The 19,209-nt window shown below is 40.7% G+C and overlaps 2 protein-coding genes across 2 annotated transcripts; both read right to left on the bottom strand.

The window, feature by feature from the left end:
• Nucleotides 1-416: 416 nt before the first annotated feature.
• On the bottom strand, nucleotides 417-13,648 carry LOC149961962 (uncharacterized). The gene is made up of 2 exons (XM_090162841.1): nucleotides 13,538-13,648; nucleotides 417-3,604 (listed from the first exon to the last, which is right to left on the bottom strand). Exon 2 carries the CDS (start codon nucleotides 3,405-3,407, stop codon nucleotides 417-419), a length of 2,991 nt encoding a protein of 996 aa, XP_090018967.1. The 5' UTR covers nucleotides 3,408-3,604; nucleotides 13,538-13,648.
• On the bottom strand, nucleotides 4,957-9,983 carry LOC149961963 (uncharacterized). Its single transcript, XM_090162730.1, has 3 exons — nucleotides 9,610-9,983; nucleotides 5,547-9,508; nucleotides 4,957-5,423 (listed from the first exon to the last, which is right to left on the bottom strand). Exons 1-3 carry the CDS (start codon nucleotides 9,981-9,983, stop codon nucleotides 4,957-4,959), a joined length of 4,803 nt encoding a protein of 1,600 aa, XP_090018856.1.
• Nucleotides 13,649-19,209: the final 5,561 nt, after the last annotated feature.

Genomic DNA, 19,209 nt, shown 5'->3' with positions numbered 1-19,209 from the left:
CAACAACAGCAATAATAAACCCTAATAAAAAATCTAAATTTTAGATTCAAATGTTTTTGAGAGAAATGGCCTAATCGAGAAATTTGAGACACCCTGTATAAATAAATCAACTACATAACATTTCTTTTAATGTTTGGCAATAAAGCATAGGCGTTGTAACTGTGTCCTAGCAAAGAACGATGGCAGTATTGAAAGGATACTATCTCAAAGCCATATTATACACTTCTGTTGACACTTAAATTAGTAACAAATATCGAAACCACAAAAATTGAGATGAAAAATTTTAATTGGTTATTTTTTTATTGGATGATTACACACACTACTTGAAATTTGGTTTTGTTTTTTATACGGGTTGCAAATTTTGGGAGCTCAACGTCACAATGGGAAGGCTGAATTTAGCGGCCGGAACGACGTCCTCAACGTAATCTATTACGTCGGAATTGGGGGGCTTTTAATCTATGAGGACTAAATACCAACTGCTGGTTTTCCACACGCGGTGGAACTTTACCGGCTAAGTCTTTAGCGTTGGACTTGGCGAGCTTCTGGTTGGTTTCAGCCGAGGATACGGGTTGCAAATTTTGGGATCTCCTTGTTACGATGGGAATGCTGAATTTAAGAAGCGATACGCCGTCCTCAACTGAATCTATTACGTTGGACTTGGCGGGCTTCTGATTGGTTTCAGCCGAGGATACGGGTTGCAAATTTTGGGATCTCCTTGTTACGATGGGAATGCTGAATTTAAGAGGCGATACGCCGTCCTCAACTGAATCTATTACGTTGGACTTGGCGGGCTTCTGGTTGGTTTCAGCCGAGGATACGGGTTGCAAATTTTGGGATCTCCTTGTTACGATGGGAATGCTGAATTTAAGAGGCGATACGCCGTCCTCAACTGAATCTATTACGTTGGACTTGGTGGGCTTCTGGCTGGTTTCAGCCGAGGATACGGGTTGCAAATTTTGGGATCTCCTTGTTACGATGGGAACGCTGAATTTAAGAGGCGATACGCCGTCCTCAACTGAATCTATTACGTTGGACTTGGTAGGCTTCTGGTTGGTTTCAGCCGAGGATACGGGTTGCAAATTTTGGGATCTCCTTGTTACGATGGGAATGCTGAATTTAAGAGGCGATACGCCGTCCTCAACTGAATCTATTACGTTGGACTTGGCGGGCTTCTGGTTGGTTTCAGCCGAGGATACGGGTTGCAAATTTTGGGATCTCCTTGTTACGATGGGAATGCTGAATTTAAGAGGCGATACGCCGTCCTCAACTGAATCTATTACGTTGGACTTGGCGGGCTTCTGGTTGGTTTCAGCCGAGGATACGGGTTGCAAATTTAGGGATCTCCTTGTTACGATGGGAACGCTGAATTTAAGAGGCGATACGCCGTCCTCAACTGAATCTATTACGTTGGACTTGGTGGGCTTCTGGCTGGTTTCAGCCGAGGATACGGGTTGCAAATTTAGGGATCTCCTTGTTACGATGGGAACGCTGAATTTAAGAGGCGATACGCCGTCCTCAACTGAATCTATTACGTTGGACTTGGTGGGCTTCTGGCTGGTTTCAGCCGAGGATACGGGTTGCAAATTTAGGGATCTCCTTGTTACGATGGGAACGCTGAATTTAAGAGGCGATACGCCGTCCTCAACTGAATCTATTACGTTGGACTTGGTAGGATTCTGGTTGGTTTCAGCCGAGGATACGGGTTGCAAATTTTGGGATCTCCTTGTTACGATGGGAATGCTGAATTTAAGAGGCGATACGCCGTCCTCAACTGAATCTATTACGTTGGACTTGGCGGGCTTCTGGTTGGTTTCAGCCGAGGATACTGGTTGCAAATTTTGGGATCTCCTTGTTACGATGGGAATGCTGAATTTAAGAGGCGATACGCCGTCCTCTCTCACTTTCAAATGCACTAATTTACCAGACCCTTGGGCGTTGAACTTAACCCGCTCCTCATTGGCGTCAGCTCTCACTTGCAGCTGCGCGAATTTATCAGTTAAAACATAGTCGTTGAAATTAGTGTGAAATTCACTGGCCTTAGCTCTACCTTTCAGCTGCACGATTTCGAACATTAAATCTTGTACGTTGGACCGAACGCGCCCATAGATAGTGTCAACTCTTATCTCGAACTGCGAGAATGTATCAGCTAAAGTTTGGGCGTCGGCCTTAGCTCGCTCCTCGCTGGCCTCAACTCTCACCTGCAACTGCGCGAATTTACCCGCTAAATCTTGGGCGTTGGAATTGGCGCGCTCTTCACTCGCCTCAGCTTTTGCCTCCAGCTGAGCGATTTTAGCCAGTAGATCTTGAACGTTGGACTTAGCACGCCCTTCACTCGCCTCAGCTCTCACCTGCAACTGCGCGAATTTATCAGCTAAATCTAAAACGTTGGACTTAGCACGCTCTTCACTCGCCTCAGCTTTTGCCTCCAGCTGAGCGATTTTAGCCAGTAGATCTTGAACGTTGGACTTAGCACGCCCTTCACTCGCCTCAGCTCTCACCTCCAGCTGAGCGATTTTAGCCAGTAGATCTTGAACGTTGGACTTAGCACGCCCTTCACTCGCCTCAGCTCTCACCTGCAACTGCGCGAATTTACCAGCTAAATCTTGAACGTTGGACTTAGCACGCTCTTCACTCGCCTCAGCTTTGGCCTCCAGCTGAGCGATTTTAGCCAGTAGATCTTGAACGTTGGACTTGTATACTTTAATATCCTCAACTTTGATTTCTAACTGCGAGATTTTGCCTTTCAAATGTTGAGGCTCAGTCTGGACAGTGTCCATGTTCGCGTCAATTTTGTCCTCCAGCAGCTTTGAGATTACCCCGACGGAGTGGTCTTCAGTCTCGGTTTGAATAGACGCTTTTACGCTTTTAGGATGATATTTGCGGTAACGTTTGCACATCTGAATGATTTCGTTATCTAACGGTCTGAAACAATTCAGTCCATCCGAAGGTTTCAAACCCTTCTCGTCCAGAGCGTCCATATCGGCTCCGTATCGAAGCAACAAATGGACCAATCCCTTCGTTCTTTGCCTACACGCGATATGCAGGGCCGTTTCCAAGTACCTATTACCGATATTTACGTCAACGCCGTGTTCCAATAGGCGTCGAACGCAATCCGATTTATCCGCGGAGTCACTCGCACGTACGGCTACGTGCAACGGGGATTCCAAATCCCTATTCAGTTCATTTGGATCGACTCCAACTTTGAGCAACATCACGACGGCAGTTGCGTTTCCTATTTCGCAAGCGTAGTGTAAAGGCGTCATGCCAACGTCGTCTTTAACATTTACTCTCGTGCCATGACGGAGTAGAAGCTCGGGTACGTCGTCATCGCGATATTTCAGCGCGACATGCAACTGCGTTTTACCGTCGAATGTTTTCGCGTGGACATTGGCGCCGTTGGCGAGCATCGTGTTAACGTCGTGTCGTTTGTCCGTCTCGCAGTAGACGTGCAAGGTTTTACTTTTATCGCCCCTAAGCGTTCTGAAATGGTCTATCAAGGTGACGTCTTTGTCGCTTAAGTTCGGGTTCGTATCTTTCGTATCAGAAATTCCTGTTGGCCGTCTTCAAGGACTAAAAGCAATGGATTCAGTTTAGTGTAGCCCAGCTGCAGAGGTTTAAAAGAAATTTATCAGTTATAGAATTGAAATACGAAACAAATGAAAACCAAATTCCAAAACGATATAGACTTAATATTTAATTTAAAGCGAGTGGCGCCTTTAAAGATGATAACCTAACCTAACAAAACCTAACATAAACCCCTTGGATGCTTTTACGTACTCCGTAACTATTTCCGTATTTCCGTAGTAGGGTACTACTACCCATGCTGGATTTGTTACCTGTCCGGGCTAGGTGGACGCTGGCGTAGGGCACTATGATGATAGGCCTCCGGTGGTATGGTCTCTGTTACTAGGTACACCGGGCTATAAATTCAGACACACTGGGTGCTTGCTCGTAGCGTCGTAGACATACGTCGTAGCTCAGGCCCACCTTGACGTCATAGATCGCGAGGCAAAATGACATGGCCGACCTATACGCGTTACCTTGACAACGACCACAAACTTCACCCACGACTCACGAGCAAGCTTTGACTCGTTGCAGCAGCGCGAAACATTTTCATTTTATATAAAGAATGTTTATTATTAATTACGATTAAAATTTGATGCTAAGCCTCGGTCTGCGACGGTTATCGTGTTACAATCGAGAGACTTAGTTCTTGATTAGCGACGCAAATATCTTTTAACAATTGGAACTTAAACACTAGGTTAGGAAGAGCTACCGAAAGCGACATCTATCGGACAATCCAGGTACTACACTAGAGCAGCCACTTGCTTTAAAAAAGTAGCCCTTTGAGGTTTGAATTTAATGCTTTTATCGATACTTGATGGCGCCATAGGGAAGGGAATAAATAATTACCGATATATTACATAAAAAGGTTTAACACTATTTTAAGGCAGGTTTTATATTAAAACTATAAAGAAAAGAACAACTCAGGAAAAAATCGTAATAAAAAAGGTTGTAAGCCAAAGAAGGAAAATCGTATAAATTATATTTTGTAACGATGTCAGTGCCCCATTTACTGAAGGTGGGGCCCTAGGCAGATTTAGTTGGGGGCTTGTCGTGAATAGCGAAATAATAGACGCGTTCCTTGCCAATAAAACAGTAAACCTTTAATTATAACGGAATTTTATGGAGAATCAAAAATCTACACTTCTTATTTGAAAGAAAAACATTTTGTCTCTCTTTTAAAAACTAAAAAACGTTAGCCAAAAATACACGCGATTTTATCCTCGCATTTTTAAAACGTGCGTGATATAAATGTAAGATCGCGCGGTGGATAAAAATACGAAAACTTTAGGTACATGTGTTTGGAGATTATAAAGTTATATATACAATACTAAACATTCCGCCCGCCTTGAAATAATTGATTTCAATTTACAAAAATGTTTAAGAAAAGATTTAGTCTAGGGGCAATTGACATAATTTTACGACGGGCCTTTTTAATATTTTGTCAGCTGTTCTGACTGAAACTACTCGAACGTGGTTGTCTTCTCCGGGATGAAGTTGCGTTATTCTTCCCATTCTCCACTTGGTAGGAGGAAGGTCTTCATCCTTAAGCAGCACTAGTTCATCGACGCGTAGATTTGGCTTAGGTGTTGTCCATTTCGGTCTTTGTTGAAGGCGCGACAAATATTCACTTCTCCAGCGTTTCCAGAAGTGTTGTAGGATTTGTTGGCCCAACTGCCAACGCGAAAGACGATTGACCTTTTCTGAAGTCAAGTCGGGTTCTGGGATGGCGGTAAGCGCATCTCCGATTAAGAAATGTCCGGGTGTTAAAGCGGCGAAGTCGGATGGGTCCGAGCTTAACGCCGTCAATGGACGCGAATTTAGGCAAGCTTCTATTTGGCATAGAAGCGTTTGCATTTCTTCAAAGTTAAGAATTGTAGTGCCAAGAACTCGTTTCAAGTGATACTTCACTGACTTCACTCCTGCTTCCCAAAGACCTCCAAAATGGGGAGCGGTAGGCGGGTTGAAGTGCCAGCTCGTACCTTCGTCAGCGAGCCATCTTGACACTTGTTCGTTGTTGTTCGCGGAGACGATGAATTTAATGAATGCTTTCATCTCTCGGTCCGCTCCAACGAAATTTGTTCCGCAGTCGCTGTAGATATCCGAGCATTTCCCTCGTCGAGCGACAAAGCGTTTTAAGGCTGCGAGAAATGCGTCGGTGGTCATGTCGCTGACCAATTCCAAATGAATCGCTCGCGTGGTAAAGCAGACGAAAACCGCAATGTAGCCCTTAAACCGGAGATGGCTTCGTCCTTTCATGAGTTTAAGGGTGAATGGGCCTGCGTAGTCAACGCCGCACTTCAAAAAGGCTCGTGCTGGATTTACCCTGGCCTGGGGTAGATCACCCATTAGTTGTTTCGCCGTGATGGCCTGTTGACGAACGCACGGAATACATCTTCGAATGTGGAAACGTATGGCATCGCGAAGTCCAACGATCCAAAAACGCTTTTGCAAGGTAGTTGCTAGCAACTGAGCACCTCCGTGAAAATGTTTCTCGTGCTCGTGTTGAATTAGGAGGTCGGTCAATTTGCTGTGTCTTGGTAGCATTGCTGGGTGCATTTGTTCATACGATAGGTTGGAGTGACGCAGTCGGCCACCAACACGTAGAATTCCTTTCTCGTTGAGGTATGGTTGTAACGATAGAATTTTGCTTTTCGTTGGTAGTTTCTTGTTTTGTTTGAGGCGGCTTATCTCTTCGCCAAAACTGTTGTTTTGAACGACTCTAATCCAATGAAATAAGGCCTTTTCGTTTTCTTCTCTTGATAGAGCACCAGAAATTCGTTCTTCTTTCACGTGGAAACAATTGAAAATGAACCGCAGTATGTAAGCGGTGACGTGAAGGAGTTTGCTTAGCGACGAATATTTTGTTAGTAAGGTTGATTCCATTTGACAATGCGTCACCAACGCGACTACTCGTCTTTCTTCTGACAAGCAGTTCATTGGCTCTTGTTGGTTATCGTTCTGTTCTCTTGTTGTTAGAAGAGAATCCAAGTCGTCAGGTCCATGCCACCACAACTCATTTTGAGCAAGCTCGTTAGCGGAGATTCCTCGTGAGGCACAGTCAGCTGGGTTTTTGTCTCCGGCAATGTGATGCCATTGAGCCTTCGGTAGCTTTTCGTGTATTTCGGAAACCCGATTAGCCACGAATGTTTTCCAACGTTGAGGTGCAGACTTCAACCATGCTAGGACGATTGTTGAGTCCGACCAACAATGAACGTCAGTAATTTCCATTTTCAGAGACTCTCTGACAAGTTGCATCAGAGAGGCGAGAAGTGATGCTCCACAAAGTTCCAACCTCGGCAGGGTGATTTGTTTTAACGGAGCGACCTTTGTTTTTGCAGCGATTATTTGCACCTTGACGCTTCCTTGGGCGTTTAAGGTCTTCAGATAAACCGTCGCTGCGTAGGCCTTCTCCGAAGCGTCAGTAAATCCATGTAAGCTAGCTTGTGTAGCGTTCGCTTGTGAAATGTGTCGTTGTACGGTTATGTTTTCGATTTTTGGTAAATCTGTTCGAAATGACCTCCATTTATTTTCGAGTGATTGGGGAAGAGGTTCGTCCCAATTTAATTCGATCTGCCACATTTCCTGTAGGAGAAGTTTGGCTCGAATTGTAACTGGAGTGAGTAGTCCCAGAGGATCAAATACTCTGGCCGTATCCGATAGAATTGTTCGCTTGGTGATTGAACTTCTTGATTGAGGAGAAGTAACCACGAACGAAAAGTGGTCAGTAGAAGGAGTCCAAAAGAGACCAAGGGTCTTCACTGATTCGTCGTTCTCGATTGATAGTGGTTTTTGAAGCTCTTTTAGGTTTGCGGGGAATGGATCCAATAATGCCGCTTCATTGGATGCCCATTTACGTATCTCAAAACCACCTTGAGACGTAGCTTGAATGATTTCAGCTTGAAGTTTCAAGGCCTTTTGCATTGTTTCTTCACCGGACATCAAATCATCCATGTAAAAGTCATTTTCCAAAGCTGAAGACGCCAGTGGGAGTTCGTCCTTAATGTACTGACTGAGTTGCTTTAAGACTTTCGTTGCCAAGTATGGCGCTGATGTGGTTCCATATGTGACTGTTAGCAACCGATAATCTTGCAAAGGTTCGTTGGGGTTAGTTCGCCATACAATTCTCTGGTAATCCCTGTCATCCGGGTGTACCCAAATTTGCCGAAACATCTTGGTAAGATCCGCTTTCATGACAATACGATGTTGACGAAATCGAATAAGCAGATTGACCAGGTCATCTTGAAGTTTCGGTCCTACCAGAAGCGTGTCGTTTAATGAAACGCCCGATGTAGATTTGGCTGATGCGTCGAACACGACTCGGACTTTTGTGGTGGTACTATCTTCTTTGAATACCGCGTGATGTGGTAAGTAGTACGGTTGATTTGTGATTCTGTTTTTGACATCGTCTGGAATGATTTCCATGTGTCCCAAAGCCAGGTATTCTCCCATGAACCGACGAACGGCCATGTGCCTGGATTCCCCTAGAATTGGAGGGTTCTTCTTCATTGGCAATCGTACGGTGAATCTTCCTGTCGAGTCACGCGTATGCGATTCTTCGAAATGCTGTTCGCATTGGGTTTCAGTTGGTGTTAACATTCTTCGAGGGTGGATGTCTTCCAGCTCCCAAAGATTCTTCAATTCATCTTCCAATTTGCAATGGTGGACCTTTATCGTCGGACTTCTTCCTTTTATGAGTAGTGGACCGGAAATTGCCCATCCGAAACGAGTGTTAAAGGCACCGGGAAGATCTTCTTTGCCCTTGCAAATTCCATCTTGCAAGAGACTTAGGTACACGTCCGCACCTAGTAGAATATCCACGTGTCCGGGGATATGAAACGTCGGGTCTGCGAGATTCAAGCCCTTTAAATGCTCGAAGGTTCTCGGGTCGAACGGACTGTTCGGTAGCTTGTCCGTGATCTTGTTCAGAATGATTGCCTCGACCGTCACCTCCGATGTGTTGCTGAGGTTTGAGCTGATGTTCAATATGACACTGCCTCGAGAGGTGTTCACTCCGGTTGCACCAATTCCGTCAACTGAAGCGTTGAAGCGTTTTCGTTTCAGCTGTAGTTGCTGCGTGAATTGTTCCGTTATGAAACTGGCTTGCGATCCTGAGTCCAGCAATGCTCGGGCTGGAAATAGTTGATCACCGAAACTCTTGACTTGGACTATTGCCGTTGCCAAAATCACTTGAGAGGTTCCGTTTAGGTCTCGAGAAGGGCATGAAACGATGCCAGAGATAGCCTTCGTTTTTGGCGGTTCCTTCTCTTGTACGTCTGGATGTAAAAGCGTATTATGTCTGAATTTACACTTTCTACAATGGCCAGATTTGCATTCGTTGCTTTGATGGTCAGTTCGTAAGCAGTTGAAACACATGGAATTATTCTTGACCATGTTCCAGCGCTCGGCTGAAGATGCGTTCAGAAATTTTGTACATCGGTACGTTAAATGGTTTTCGTTACAAAAGTTGCAAGACTCACTCAGAGTACCATGATGAGCTTTTGTACTCGGCCTCTGATGTATTGGAGCCTTGGATTTGGTGATTGCGATATTCGTAGGTGCTGGCGGGGCTGCTGCCAACGCTCTGGCCCGTTGATCCAGGAATGTTACGAGTTCATCGAAATTTGGCATTCCGTTCCCCCTCAGGGATAGTTCCCATTGTCGGCGAGATTCTGAATCGAGTTTTTCTTTTATAAGGTGTAGTAGGATGGCGTCCCAATGTTGAACTGGTTCTTGTAGAACCTTGAGTGCTCTTATACATTCGGCTGTGGTGTCAATGAGTGTTCTCAAGGCTGACGATGATTCTTGTGAGACGTTAGGTTGATTGAAAAGACGTCTTACGTGTGCGTCGATGATTTCTCGATTGTTGTTAAAACGATTGTCCAAAATATCCCAAGCTTCCAAGTAATTAGCGTCAGTTACCGGGATTGAATGAGGAGTGCTGCTTCGTTTCGTAATGATGACTTCAAGTATTGAAACTTCTGAGCTCCCGTTAGCGATTCGTTGTTGTGTACGGTTGCCGTAAAAAGATCGTGGAACGGTAACCAATCGATGAAACCTCCGCTGAAGGTAGGAAGCTCCAACTTCGGTAATCGAACTTCGCTAACTGGCCTGCCTGGCCTAACTGGTGCATTGGCTGCTCTTGTGTTGGCTTCAGTGACCAACAAGACATTTAATTGCTCAACCCGAGCGACAATGGCGTTGTACTCGGTTTCGTGAGGATCGAAGTCACCTGCTGGATCAATGGTTTTAGCTATGCCTTCGTGAGATTCGTCCAAATCTTTCGAAAACTTCTCCACTCTATCCACGTACAGCTTCAATGCAACATCAGATAAATGGTCCGCTGTTTGACCTACTGCATTCTCAATTCTTGTGACTTGACCTTTGACAGCTTGTCTTTTTCTCACATGAGCATCCATAATGTTGAAACTCCAAAAAAATCGTTATTTACGTTGTTGGTTTTAGAGAGCTTGAAAGGCGAATCCTCGTCCGTACTTCACTATAGCCCACGGAAATGTTTTGCCGATTCGACGATTAGTTCGATGGTGTAAACTAGTTGGCGACGATCCGGCTCGACGGACCAAAAAATGTCGTGAATAGCGAAATAATAGACGCGTTCCTTGCCAATAAAACAGTAAACCTTTAATTATAACGGAATTTTATGGAGAATCAAAAATCTACACTTCTTATTTGAAAGAAAAACATTTTGTCTCTCTTTTAAAAACTAAAAAACGTTAGCCAAAAATACACGCGATTTTATCCTCGCATTTTTAAAACGTGCGTGATATAAATGTAAGATCGCGCGGTGGATAAAAATACGAAAACTTTAGGTACATGTGTTTGGAGATTATAAAGTTATATATACAATACTAAACAGGGCTTATGTAAGGAAAGCGTAAAAACGCCAAAGTCGCGTGTCCCGAAGCTGAGCTGATGTCACGAGAATAATGATTTTTCACATAATAAAGCAACGAGCCTGATTTGTTTTTATCTTAAACCGAATCAGTGAAAAAACCATTGATTTCATCAGTGAGTGAAAACCGGGAGGGGAGATCAAAAATAGGTAGCCATTTTGTTGGTCATCGCAACGAAGCGACAAAACGTACGAAATTAGATTTATGCTTAAATTGTTTTTAAATTAAAATGGCTATGGGCCCTAACAAAACCAGGTAAGATTAGAAACCCGGGTTATTTAACCCAATTAGCAAATGACGACTGTAATATCTACGAAAAGAAGTTGGCAAAGTTTATCAAACTAGGCCTTGGTGGTGATCGAATAAAATAAAAATTTTCGCTCTCCCTTTCTAATTGAACTACTCAAACAATTTGTAACAAGGCAGTTAACCAATTTTAACGTGAATCTAAATTCTTAATTATTTTAAAATAATTAAAATCCGTAAACAGACGATTGAAACTGTTAACCCTCGCGTTTTACTGATAAATCTACACCAGCAAAATGGCGGCATTGTACGGTTCATTCTTGCTGGGTGGCTAGCCGAGAGCCACGGAACTCTGCATCTTTTGTGTAAACTGTAAATTCTTTAGGGCGCGGTAAATAAAACCAAAACCAAACCAAAGCATACATTATTCGCTGGATGAGGGTGCGTGGCTCACACTGCGATTGGAAAGCCTACCATTGTGAAGTCGTTTGACTCGTTTCAAATTTAGAATTTTTGTTTAAAAGGTAAAAATTATTTTATTTATTTAAGTTATAACTTACTACTTGATATGTAACTTAAAGGGCTTTAGATAAAAATTGATAGGGATTTGATAGTGGTGCTTTCCAAAGATTTTTGAAAGGTAAAAAAATCCATCAGGTAGGAAGTACTAATATTTGATTTTAATTTGATTTTTAAACTTTGTGGGTTTTTTGAAAAACAATTGATCGGGTATTGAGGTATTGTTAGAAAATTTGATCGGAATAGTGATAGTGGCGCTATATTAAAAAATTTGAAAGGAAAAAAATTGATCGATTTAAGTTATTCATCTTTGATTTGAAAATGATGTTGAAACGTTGCGGGTTTATAAAAAAAATTGATCGTGATAGTGATGTTGGCGCCATCTTGATGATTTTGAGAGATTTAAAGATAGATAGGAAAAACAAGTGCCCATCTCTCCCCAAGCATGTCTCATGTGTTTTTTTTGTCATTAATTTACTGTAGCAACTTCATGGACACCCCCTAGTTTTTGGAGGTTGTGGCGCCTCTGCGTGTGTTCGTCACCTTGGTAACGCGTCTCGGTCGGCCATTAGATTAAGCCGCAAATGGACGTCACGGGGTTGTGTGGCGTTTGGCCTCGTGATCTGTCACGTGAAATTATGTCATGGCAGCCGTTTCAAGGCGGGGCTTAATTATGACGTATGGCTACGACGCTACGAGCAAGCACCCAATAGTAAGCAGTGTACAATGTACCCTTCTTTAAATTGGAAAGGGGCTCCAAAGGCTTTTTTATTACGTTTAAAGGGGGGGGGATGCCAAATTAAATAATCAAACTGTGCCCCTATTAATCTATTCCGAGTCCAATTCGAGTCTCAAATCTATTCAGAGTCACAATTTTTTTATAATTTAATGTCATTAAAAATTTTAATAATTGTCTTCTCTCCGCTTCTACAGGACTAAAAGTAAAAGTAAAGCTAAAACCGGCTCAAACGAGCCCTGTGAGTCACGCGACCTTTGACTAAAAAATAGAGAAACCGAGTGAACTCTACCGCAGCGCCAATACGGAACTTTTAATAAAAAATAAACAAATAAAAAAATATTAAAACCAAAAATAAAAGAAGTCAGCGGACTCGTTGCAAAAAAACGGACCCGTCTAAAAAAATTGGACGCGCCAGTAATTTTTAGGCCTTGGCGAAGGCCTCGCAAGTCCATTCGAGTTTTAAAATGACAATATTCGAGTCCGAACCCTCTGAATTAGTACACGTAACCGGTTATCGGTAGTTTCTAGATCTCCGTTAAAAGAATAGAAATTTATTTCGCCGGTCACCCTTGAAATTGTCTTCCCCGCCACGTTACCCCTTACTATGGTAACTCGTGAATCCATATTTTTGGTTTCCTCTTTGTTATAAAAGGGATTTGTTCTTTAACAAAGAGTTAATAAATATTCATTCATTCATTCATTCATTCATTATTCTCTTCTGCCTGTTGGTACCCCGCTGATTTCTTTCGACCCTTCTCTATAGCTGATTACAGTTGACTATTGCAGTCAGGGGCGTTGGAACCGGGAGGGTCAGGGGTGGAAATGCCCCTCTATAGAATTTTGCTGGGAGGGGAAACTAATGTTATTGCCCAACTTTTTGGTCAGTTGAAATCTTCAAAAGGCTCAAATTATCATTTTAAAAGCATATACAGTTTATAGAACCTCAAGTTCTTCCTCAACTGTTTTTAAATTTCAGTCTTTTCCCGCCAATTTACATAGTAGTAAACAGTACACATGCATTCAGAGAAGAGACACTCAAAACCATTCTCCAGACCCCTTTTCGTTTCTATTTTCCCCCTTCTAGAACGTTCCTACGCCCCTTATTGCAGTACTACTGCTTTCGCGTTAGAATCAGATAAAAATGACTATTGTGTTGATATTACATTTACTAACTCGTAGTCACCACTGACGAAACGTTTCTAGCGGTCGTTTCACTGCGAGGTGACGGTACAAGCTTTGTGGACAGCCCCATAGCAAGACCTAGTAACATTGCGGGTAAGATAATTTCAAGGCTAAATAAATTTAAGGCCTTTAATCACAATGGGTCGTTTAAAAGACATTGCTAATTGTAATTGAGAACTGTGGTTTCCAATTTTAAAGATCGTTATTTTGAAGATGCACATGGATATCACCATTTTCAGGGTCAAGATAAAACTAATTTTTTTACATTTTTTTTATTATAAAATTTTAATATTTTTTCGAGGTAAAGAAAATAAACTCATTTAGCCTACTCGCCATAGTAATTACCAAATATTGGAAACAGAACAATAGTTACCTGTTTCTTGCGTATTGTTTGAGATGCCAATTTTTGATTCAACTGTTTATTGAAACTACAGCGCCGCTAAAACCGTAAACACTTCGCTCAATATCGGTTGTCACTTCCAAAGTTCCAATCGCTTCTGAAATTCTGACTGAAGGTCGAAAAGTTGAAGGTTCAAAGCTGAACTCGATCGACCCGGGGGTCATACGTTAAAAAGTAGGTGGACCAAAATAAGATAATGGTGATACCCAGAAGTTCTTCCACATGCGGGGAATTTTTCCCTTTTCCGGGATTTTTCAATCTTCCTAAACCCTAAAAGGAAAAAATGCAATTTAAGAGGGAAAACGGGAAAGGTGAGGGAAAAGTGTTTTGGGCACGAGAAGAAAGGGAATTTTTATCTTTTCGTGTAACATTGCCTGTTTTAGTCTACTCTCATTGTATATTTAGTCCATGGATATGTTATGAGCAAAGACTATATATAAGCGTATATATAGTCTTTGGTTATGAGTCACAGATGTAAAAAATATTTTTAATATGTTCCTAGTAATAAAAGTCATGATCTAAATATCCATTTGCGACTTTTGAGTATATATTTTTGCAAAATTATTCCAATGTACGTAATTTTGTATTAAATAAAACCATATATATGGAATTATATATAATAGTGAGTGTAGGGAGCTGTTGGCTCGCGCGGCATGAAGGGCTTGCCACCACCCTCATACGCATTGTAACCCGTCCACTGGCATCTGAATAAATGACATTAAAATTAGCCTGTTGACTTGAGCCATGGAATAAATAACCTTAGTCTGCTATTATTTGTATCAGGGATTGTACCTTAAACAATGTATTCGGCCTATACGTACTAAACGTTAGGTATTCCAGAACCCAAACTTGCAAATATGCCTGATTTATGAAGTTATTATTTTTGTAGGCCAAGCCCTATCTATTGAAAACTTGTTTACAGTTTGAAATTATTAATCCTAGGTTTGAAAGCCTATAAACCTTAGGTTATACTACATAAATGGCTTCAAATCAATATCAAAAATGCTTGAGCTTAAGGTGGTGCCAAGGTTATGGCTTAGCTGATTATCATTATCAATATTTTGAAATATTAAGTAAAATTCCACACAACGTTCATGATAGTATTTTAAAATAATATCTGGAATTTTCAACATAGAAGTTACTATCCAAAAGTATCTATAACTATAAGTCTTAAAGTTTGTCCTTTAATTTATTTATTTATTTGTATGCCATGCCCCTAAAAACTCGAGAACTGTTAGCTCTAGAGCTTTGAAATTTTAACTCAATGTTCAGGGCCTGATTTCCAACTAAACGCGCCTAATTCCAAATACCTGACATGGTTATTAATCTAATTCAATTTTATTTTGCGCCCGTCCCGACCTTTAAAATACCGCGAAAAAGAGTGACGGGCCCCTCTCATGTATCGCTTGAGTCCATGACTCCATGTTCAAAGGTCTTCCCTTTACGTGATGGTCTCCAACGCCCCCTTCCGTCTCTTGCACTACCCTATCGACGTGTTTCTCGACGGCAGACGTACGATAATTAACGTTCACGTCGATAATAGTTGTAGTCGTTACTACGCCGCAAAATATTAATTACCTTCTTCCACATTTTGAACAGTAACTTTATGAAAATTTACCATTTTCGGGGTATTTCAAACAAAATAACCTGAGTCTGACAACACTGCAATCTTTTTTTTTTGGTGGCTGTTTATTTTGTTTGCCTGGCAGTGCTGTTTCTTCACACCGAGAGTGGCAGACCGCAGGAATCCATAACTCCACTAGAAATGCTTATCGCGGCAGACTTTCGTCTCGATGTGGCTGACGGTTTTTTTGACCTCAATATATTAACGTAACAAACAACAATGCGAGAGGGGAGCGCGCCCAGAGGGGATTTTTTCTCTCGTAGGTGGGGCCAAAGCCGTCAGAGTGATCTTACAATACGTGATACGCCAAGATAAGAATTCCAAGTAGAGGTATGGATTCCTGCAGACCGTTATTTCCCAAAATTCGCTATTTTTTCTTCTGATATTTATTTTTTCTTGTGATATTTATTTTATCTTCTGATATTTTCAAAACCGATTTCATAGACAAACCACAAACTCCCCGCAAGTGTGCTTTCGCTCATAGCGCTACTTTTAATTCTTATTACACTTAATTTTCTTCACAACTTATAAAACATACAAGCAAAATGTCATAACGCATCTAATAAAACAAATAAATAATAATCAGGCAGGCTAATACCTAAGGCACCAGCTACTTTTAATGCCATTAATTCAGGTGGCCGGTTACAATGCGTAGGAGGGTGGTGGCAAGCCCTGCATGCCCCGATATCCAACAGCTCCCTACACTCACTATTACCGTTAACCTATACAATTTTTATGGAATGGAAACTGAAGAGCTTGTTGGAAATCCCCTTTACGCAATCGGGAGAGAACTTGCAAACTGTTTCCGAGTTATTTGGGAGAGTGCGAGAGAAGACAACCGTGCAGACGACGTTATGACGTATAGGGAAATGGGTCTTCATAAGGTAGAGTAGGAGAATTTTCGCAAAACGATTTTGAAAACTGACCTATTAGTGCTAGCTAGGAGCAACAAACACAGGACTGCCCACACAAGGAGAACGCAACCCGTCAAAAGTCGTGGATTTTCTTGTGTACGTTTTCCATTGGCTAGACGCTTTAGCGCCTTCTACCGTCGGAAGGGGAAAATTCGGAAATGGTCTTCCACCCCGCCCGTAAAACGTTCAGCGTAAAGGCTCGTGACGCTCGTCCAATGAAATTCGTACACAACCCTTCGTTAGCGTGTTTAAAGGCTAGCTGCGTTCTCCTTGTGTTTGTTGCTCCTAGGTGCTAGTGTCCGAAATGCGAAGTTCTTCAATCCAAAATAAATAAGTTCATACGGTCGTCAAACAAAGTTTTGCGTCCCCAATTTTGAGCTGCCCCATTTGACCCAGGTCGGAGCAAGTTGACCCATTTGACCTCTATTCGGTCCTCCTCCGAACGACTCCAACGTTTCTGCAATATTGGATTTTCCAGGACGGTAACATTCTCGATAAATATATTGGACTAAAAGGTTTGAATCGTGACAGTTGCAAGGTGGGTTGTTGGCCTAGAATGCTAGTGAACGCTATTTCCGTAACACGCGCCAGTTGATCCGTTTTAAACAAGTCCCTCTTCGGTGCTTTCATTTCCTTCAGGAATTAATTAGGGACCAGTAACGTCATCTGGCATCGGGCAGTGAGTTTGAAACGCCCATCCCGTACCCTCATATTTGGCTTCGATGAACACTGTCGGGTGCTGTCGCAAATTCGAAGATGCGAGAGAATTATTTTGACGTATTGGCCGAGAGTGAAGCAGCACTCCATTCCAACTCGCTTCGTCAGTAATTACCAGCCGTGTCTCTCTCTCTCTGAGGACAAGTATTATAAAGTCGTCCCTTTCGCGTTTATAGTTAAAGCTTGACTTAACCCGATAAAGCTGTATTGAATGGCTGTTTTGCGACTTATTTAGTTTTGTATTTTATTTAATGGGTTTTAAATTTAATTTTATATTTGGAATTGCAATTAGAGGTGAAATTTAATTTGCCGAAACTTTTCCAGAGGCGTAATTCTATCGTTAATTCATTTAATTTATAGCCATAAGTAATATAATTAGAGTAAGTGTGACACTTCTTATTCTACCGACGCTTAGTGCTCGGAATTGTTTATTCATTATCCACAAATTTTCCGATTTATTTAAAAAACGTTGGTAAAAAGAATATCGTTTTAACTTATTTAATTATGTTTTTTACGCAACCAAGCATTTATTTGAATAAAAGTGGGATTTATTTAAATAATAGGCTTATTCACTTTCTATTATTTAAACATTTTACAATTTTTATTCAACTATTGTTTATCTAATTAAATATTATTTAAATATCGCCGAGCTTATTTTATTCATGGATAAAAATTAATCGAATGCCGAGCACTACCGACGCTTATTATTTTAATGATAAGCGGTTTCGACAATGGCCATTTAAATCATTACGTGGCTAAGGACTTAGAACTCTCTGTTGTTACTAGTCTTTGGAAGTGTCAGGTAATGATACCCGAGAAATCGGCCAAGGCTTATTGAAAATTGAAACGCTTTCAACAGCAAAAATTACTTTTAAAAATAAATATTGATAAAATAGTTTTTATTCGAAATATACTAAAAGGTATACAAGTCCAGTGGCTTTAAAAATGATACAGAAAATTTACTCGGAAAACTTAGTTGAGGTTAAAAAAAAAATAATTGATAAAATGAAATACCAAATATTTTCAAGTTCGATTCTAATTGATATTCGATCCAATTATTTGATGTAAATATTTGATTCCACACCAGAAAGCAATTTGGCCGACCAGTTTCATCTTTGGAAACTTTAGAATACGCAATCACTGACAAGGAGAGTACCCGAGGTGTTTATTGCCGATTTCGTTCAAAGTCGGCCGTGATGTAAACCTATATTAGATATGAAACTTCTTAAAAGGAGACGTTGCACTACCCATTCGATTTGCCATGGCAACCGAAAATGATTTTGACCACCTAAAACAAAAATAAGGTGTTTATGTTCCAATTTACCTAAACTTGATGAAATTTACCTAAATGTGATCCAAATTACCCATTTCGTGATTTTAAACAAATTAAAAATTAAAACTTTTTAAAAATTTTCGTAAACCGAGAAAATCAAATACTTTTTTAAAAGGATATTTTTTGTTTTGAATGGTCAAAAACATTTTCGGTTGCCGTGGCAAATCGAATGGGTAGTGCAACGTTTCCTTTTGGGAAATTTCATATCTCAAATAGGTCTACATTACGCCCGACTTTGAACCAAATTGGCAATAAACACCTCGGGTACTCTCCTTATTAGTGATCGGCTATCATTATCCGAAATCGGTCAGTGTCATACTTATTTTATTATGTTACTTATGATAATACTTGGTTACGAAAAATCACCGTGTCAGATTGTAAATTATAAAACTCCTTGCTCCAATTCTTGGCAATAGAAATGAAACTTCTTTGCTCTTAAGTTGAAGACGATGTTACTAATAACACTGCAAATACTAAATTATCATTCAGTTATTTCAGATTTAAACGTTTTGGAAAGCCAGTGCGTTGACTATTGGTTTTATACAAAACGTAATTTATATTCAAACAAATCATACATACCTATTTTGAATTAATTCACGATTTTATGAATTAAATCATGATTAAACGAATTAAATCATGATTAAACGAATTAAATCATGATTAAATGAATTAAATCACGATTAAACGAATTAAATCATGATTAAACGAATTAAATCATGATTAAACGAATTAAATCATGATTAAACGAATTAAATCATGATTAAACGAATTAAATCATTATTAAACGAATTAAATCATGATTAAACGAATTAGATCATGGTTAAACGAATTAGATCATGGTTAAACGAATTAAATAATGATTAAACGAATTATTCGATGATTAAACGAATTATTCGATGATTAAACGAATTAATCGATGATTAAACTAAATATATTATGATTCAACTATTTAAGTCGTGGTTAAAATAATTAAATCGTGATTAAAAGAAATAAATCGTGATTAAAAGAAATAAATCGTGATTAAACGAAATAAATCACGATTAAACGAAATAAATCA

Source organism: Leiobunum rupestre, chromosome 1 (assembly GCF_980474605.1).
Source record: "Leiobunum rupestre chromosome 1, qqLeiRupe1.1.hap1, whole genome shotgun sequence".
Classification (NCBI taxonomy): domain Eukaryota; kingdom Metazoa; phylum Arthropoda; class Arachnida; order Opiliones; family Sclerosomatidae; genus Leiobunum; species Leiobunum rupestre.
The sequence above is the reverse complement of the archived record's forward strand: the minus strand, read 5'-3'. Positions and strand labels throughout refer to the sequence as shown.

Excerpts from the sequence above, each read along its gene's own strand:
- LOC149961962 (XM_090162841.1), bottom strand. The coding sequence starts at position 3,407 with ATGCTCGCCAACGGCGCCAATGTCCACGCGAAAACATTCGACGGTAAA.
- LOC149961963 (XM_090162730.1), bottom strand. The coding sequence starts at position 9,983 with ATGGATGCTCATGTGAGAAAAAGACAAGCTGTCAAAGGTCAAGTCACA. Across the intron at positions 9,509-9,609 it reads AGCGGAGGTTTCATCGATTG|CAGCACTCCTCATTCAATCC; the intron begins GTTACCGTTCCA and ends TACGAAACGAAG. Across the intron at positions 5,424-5,546 it reads AAGATGGCTCGCTGACGAAG|AAATGCAAACGCTTCTATGC; the intron begins GTACGAGCTGGC and ends TTAACTTTGAAG.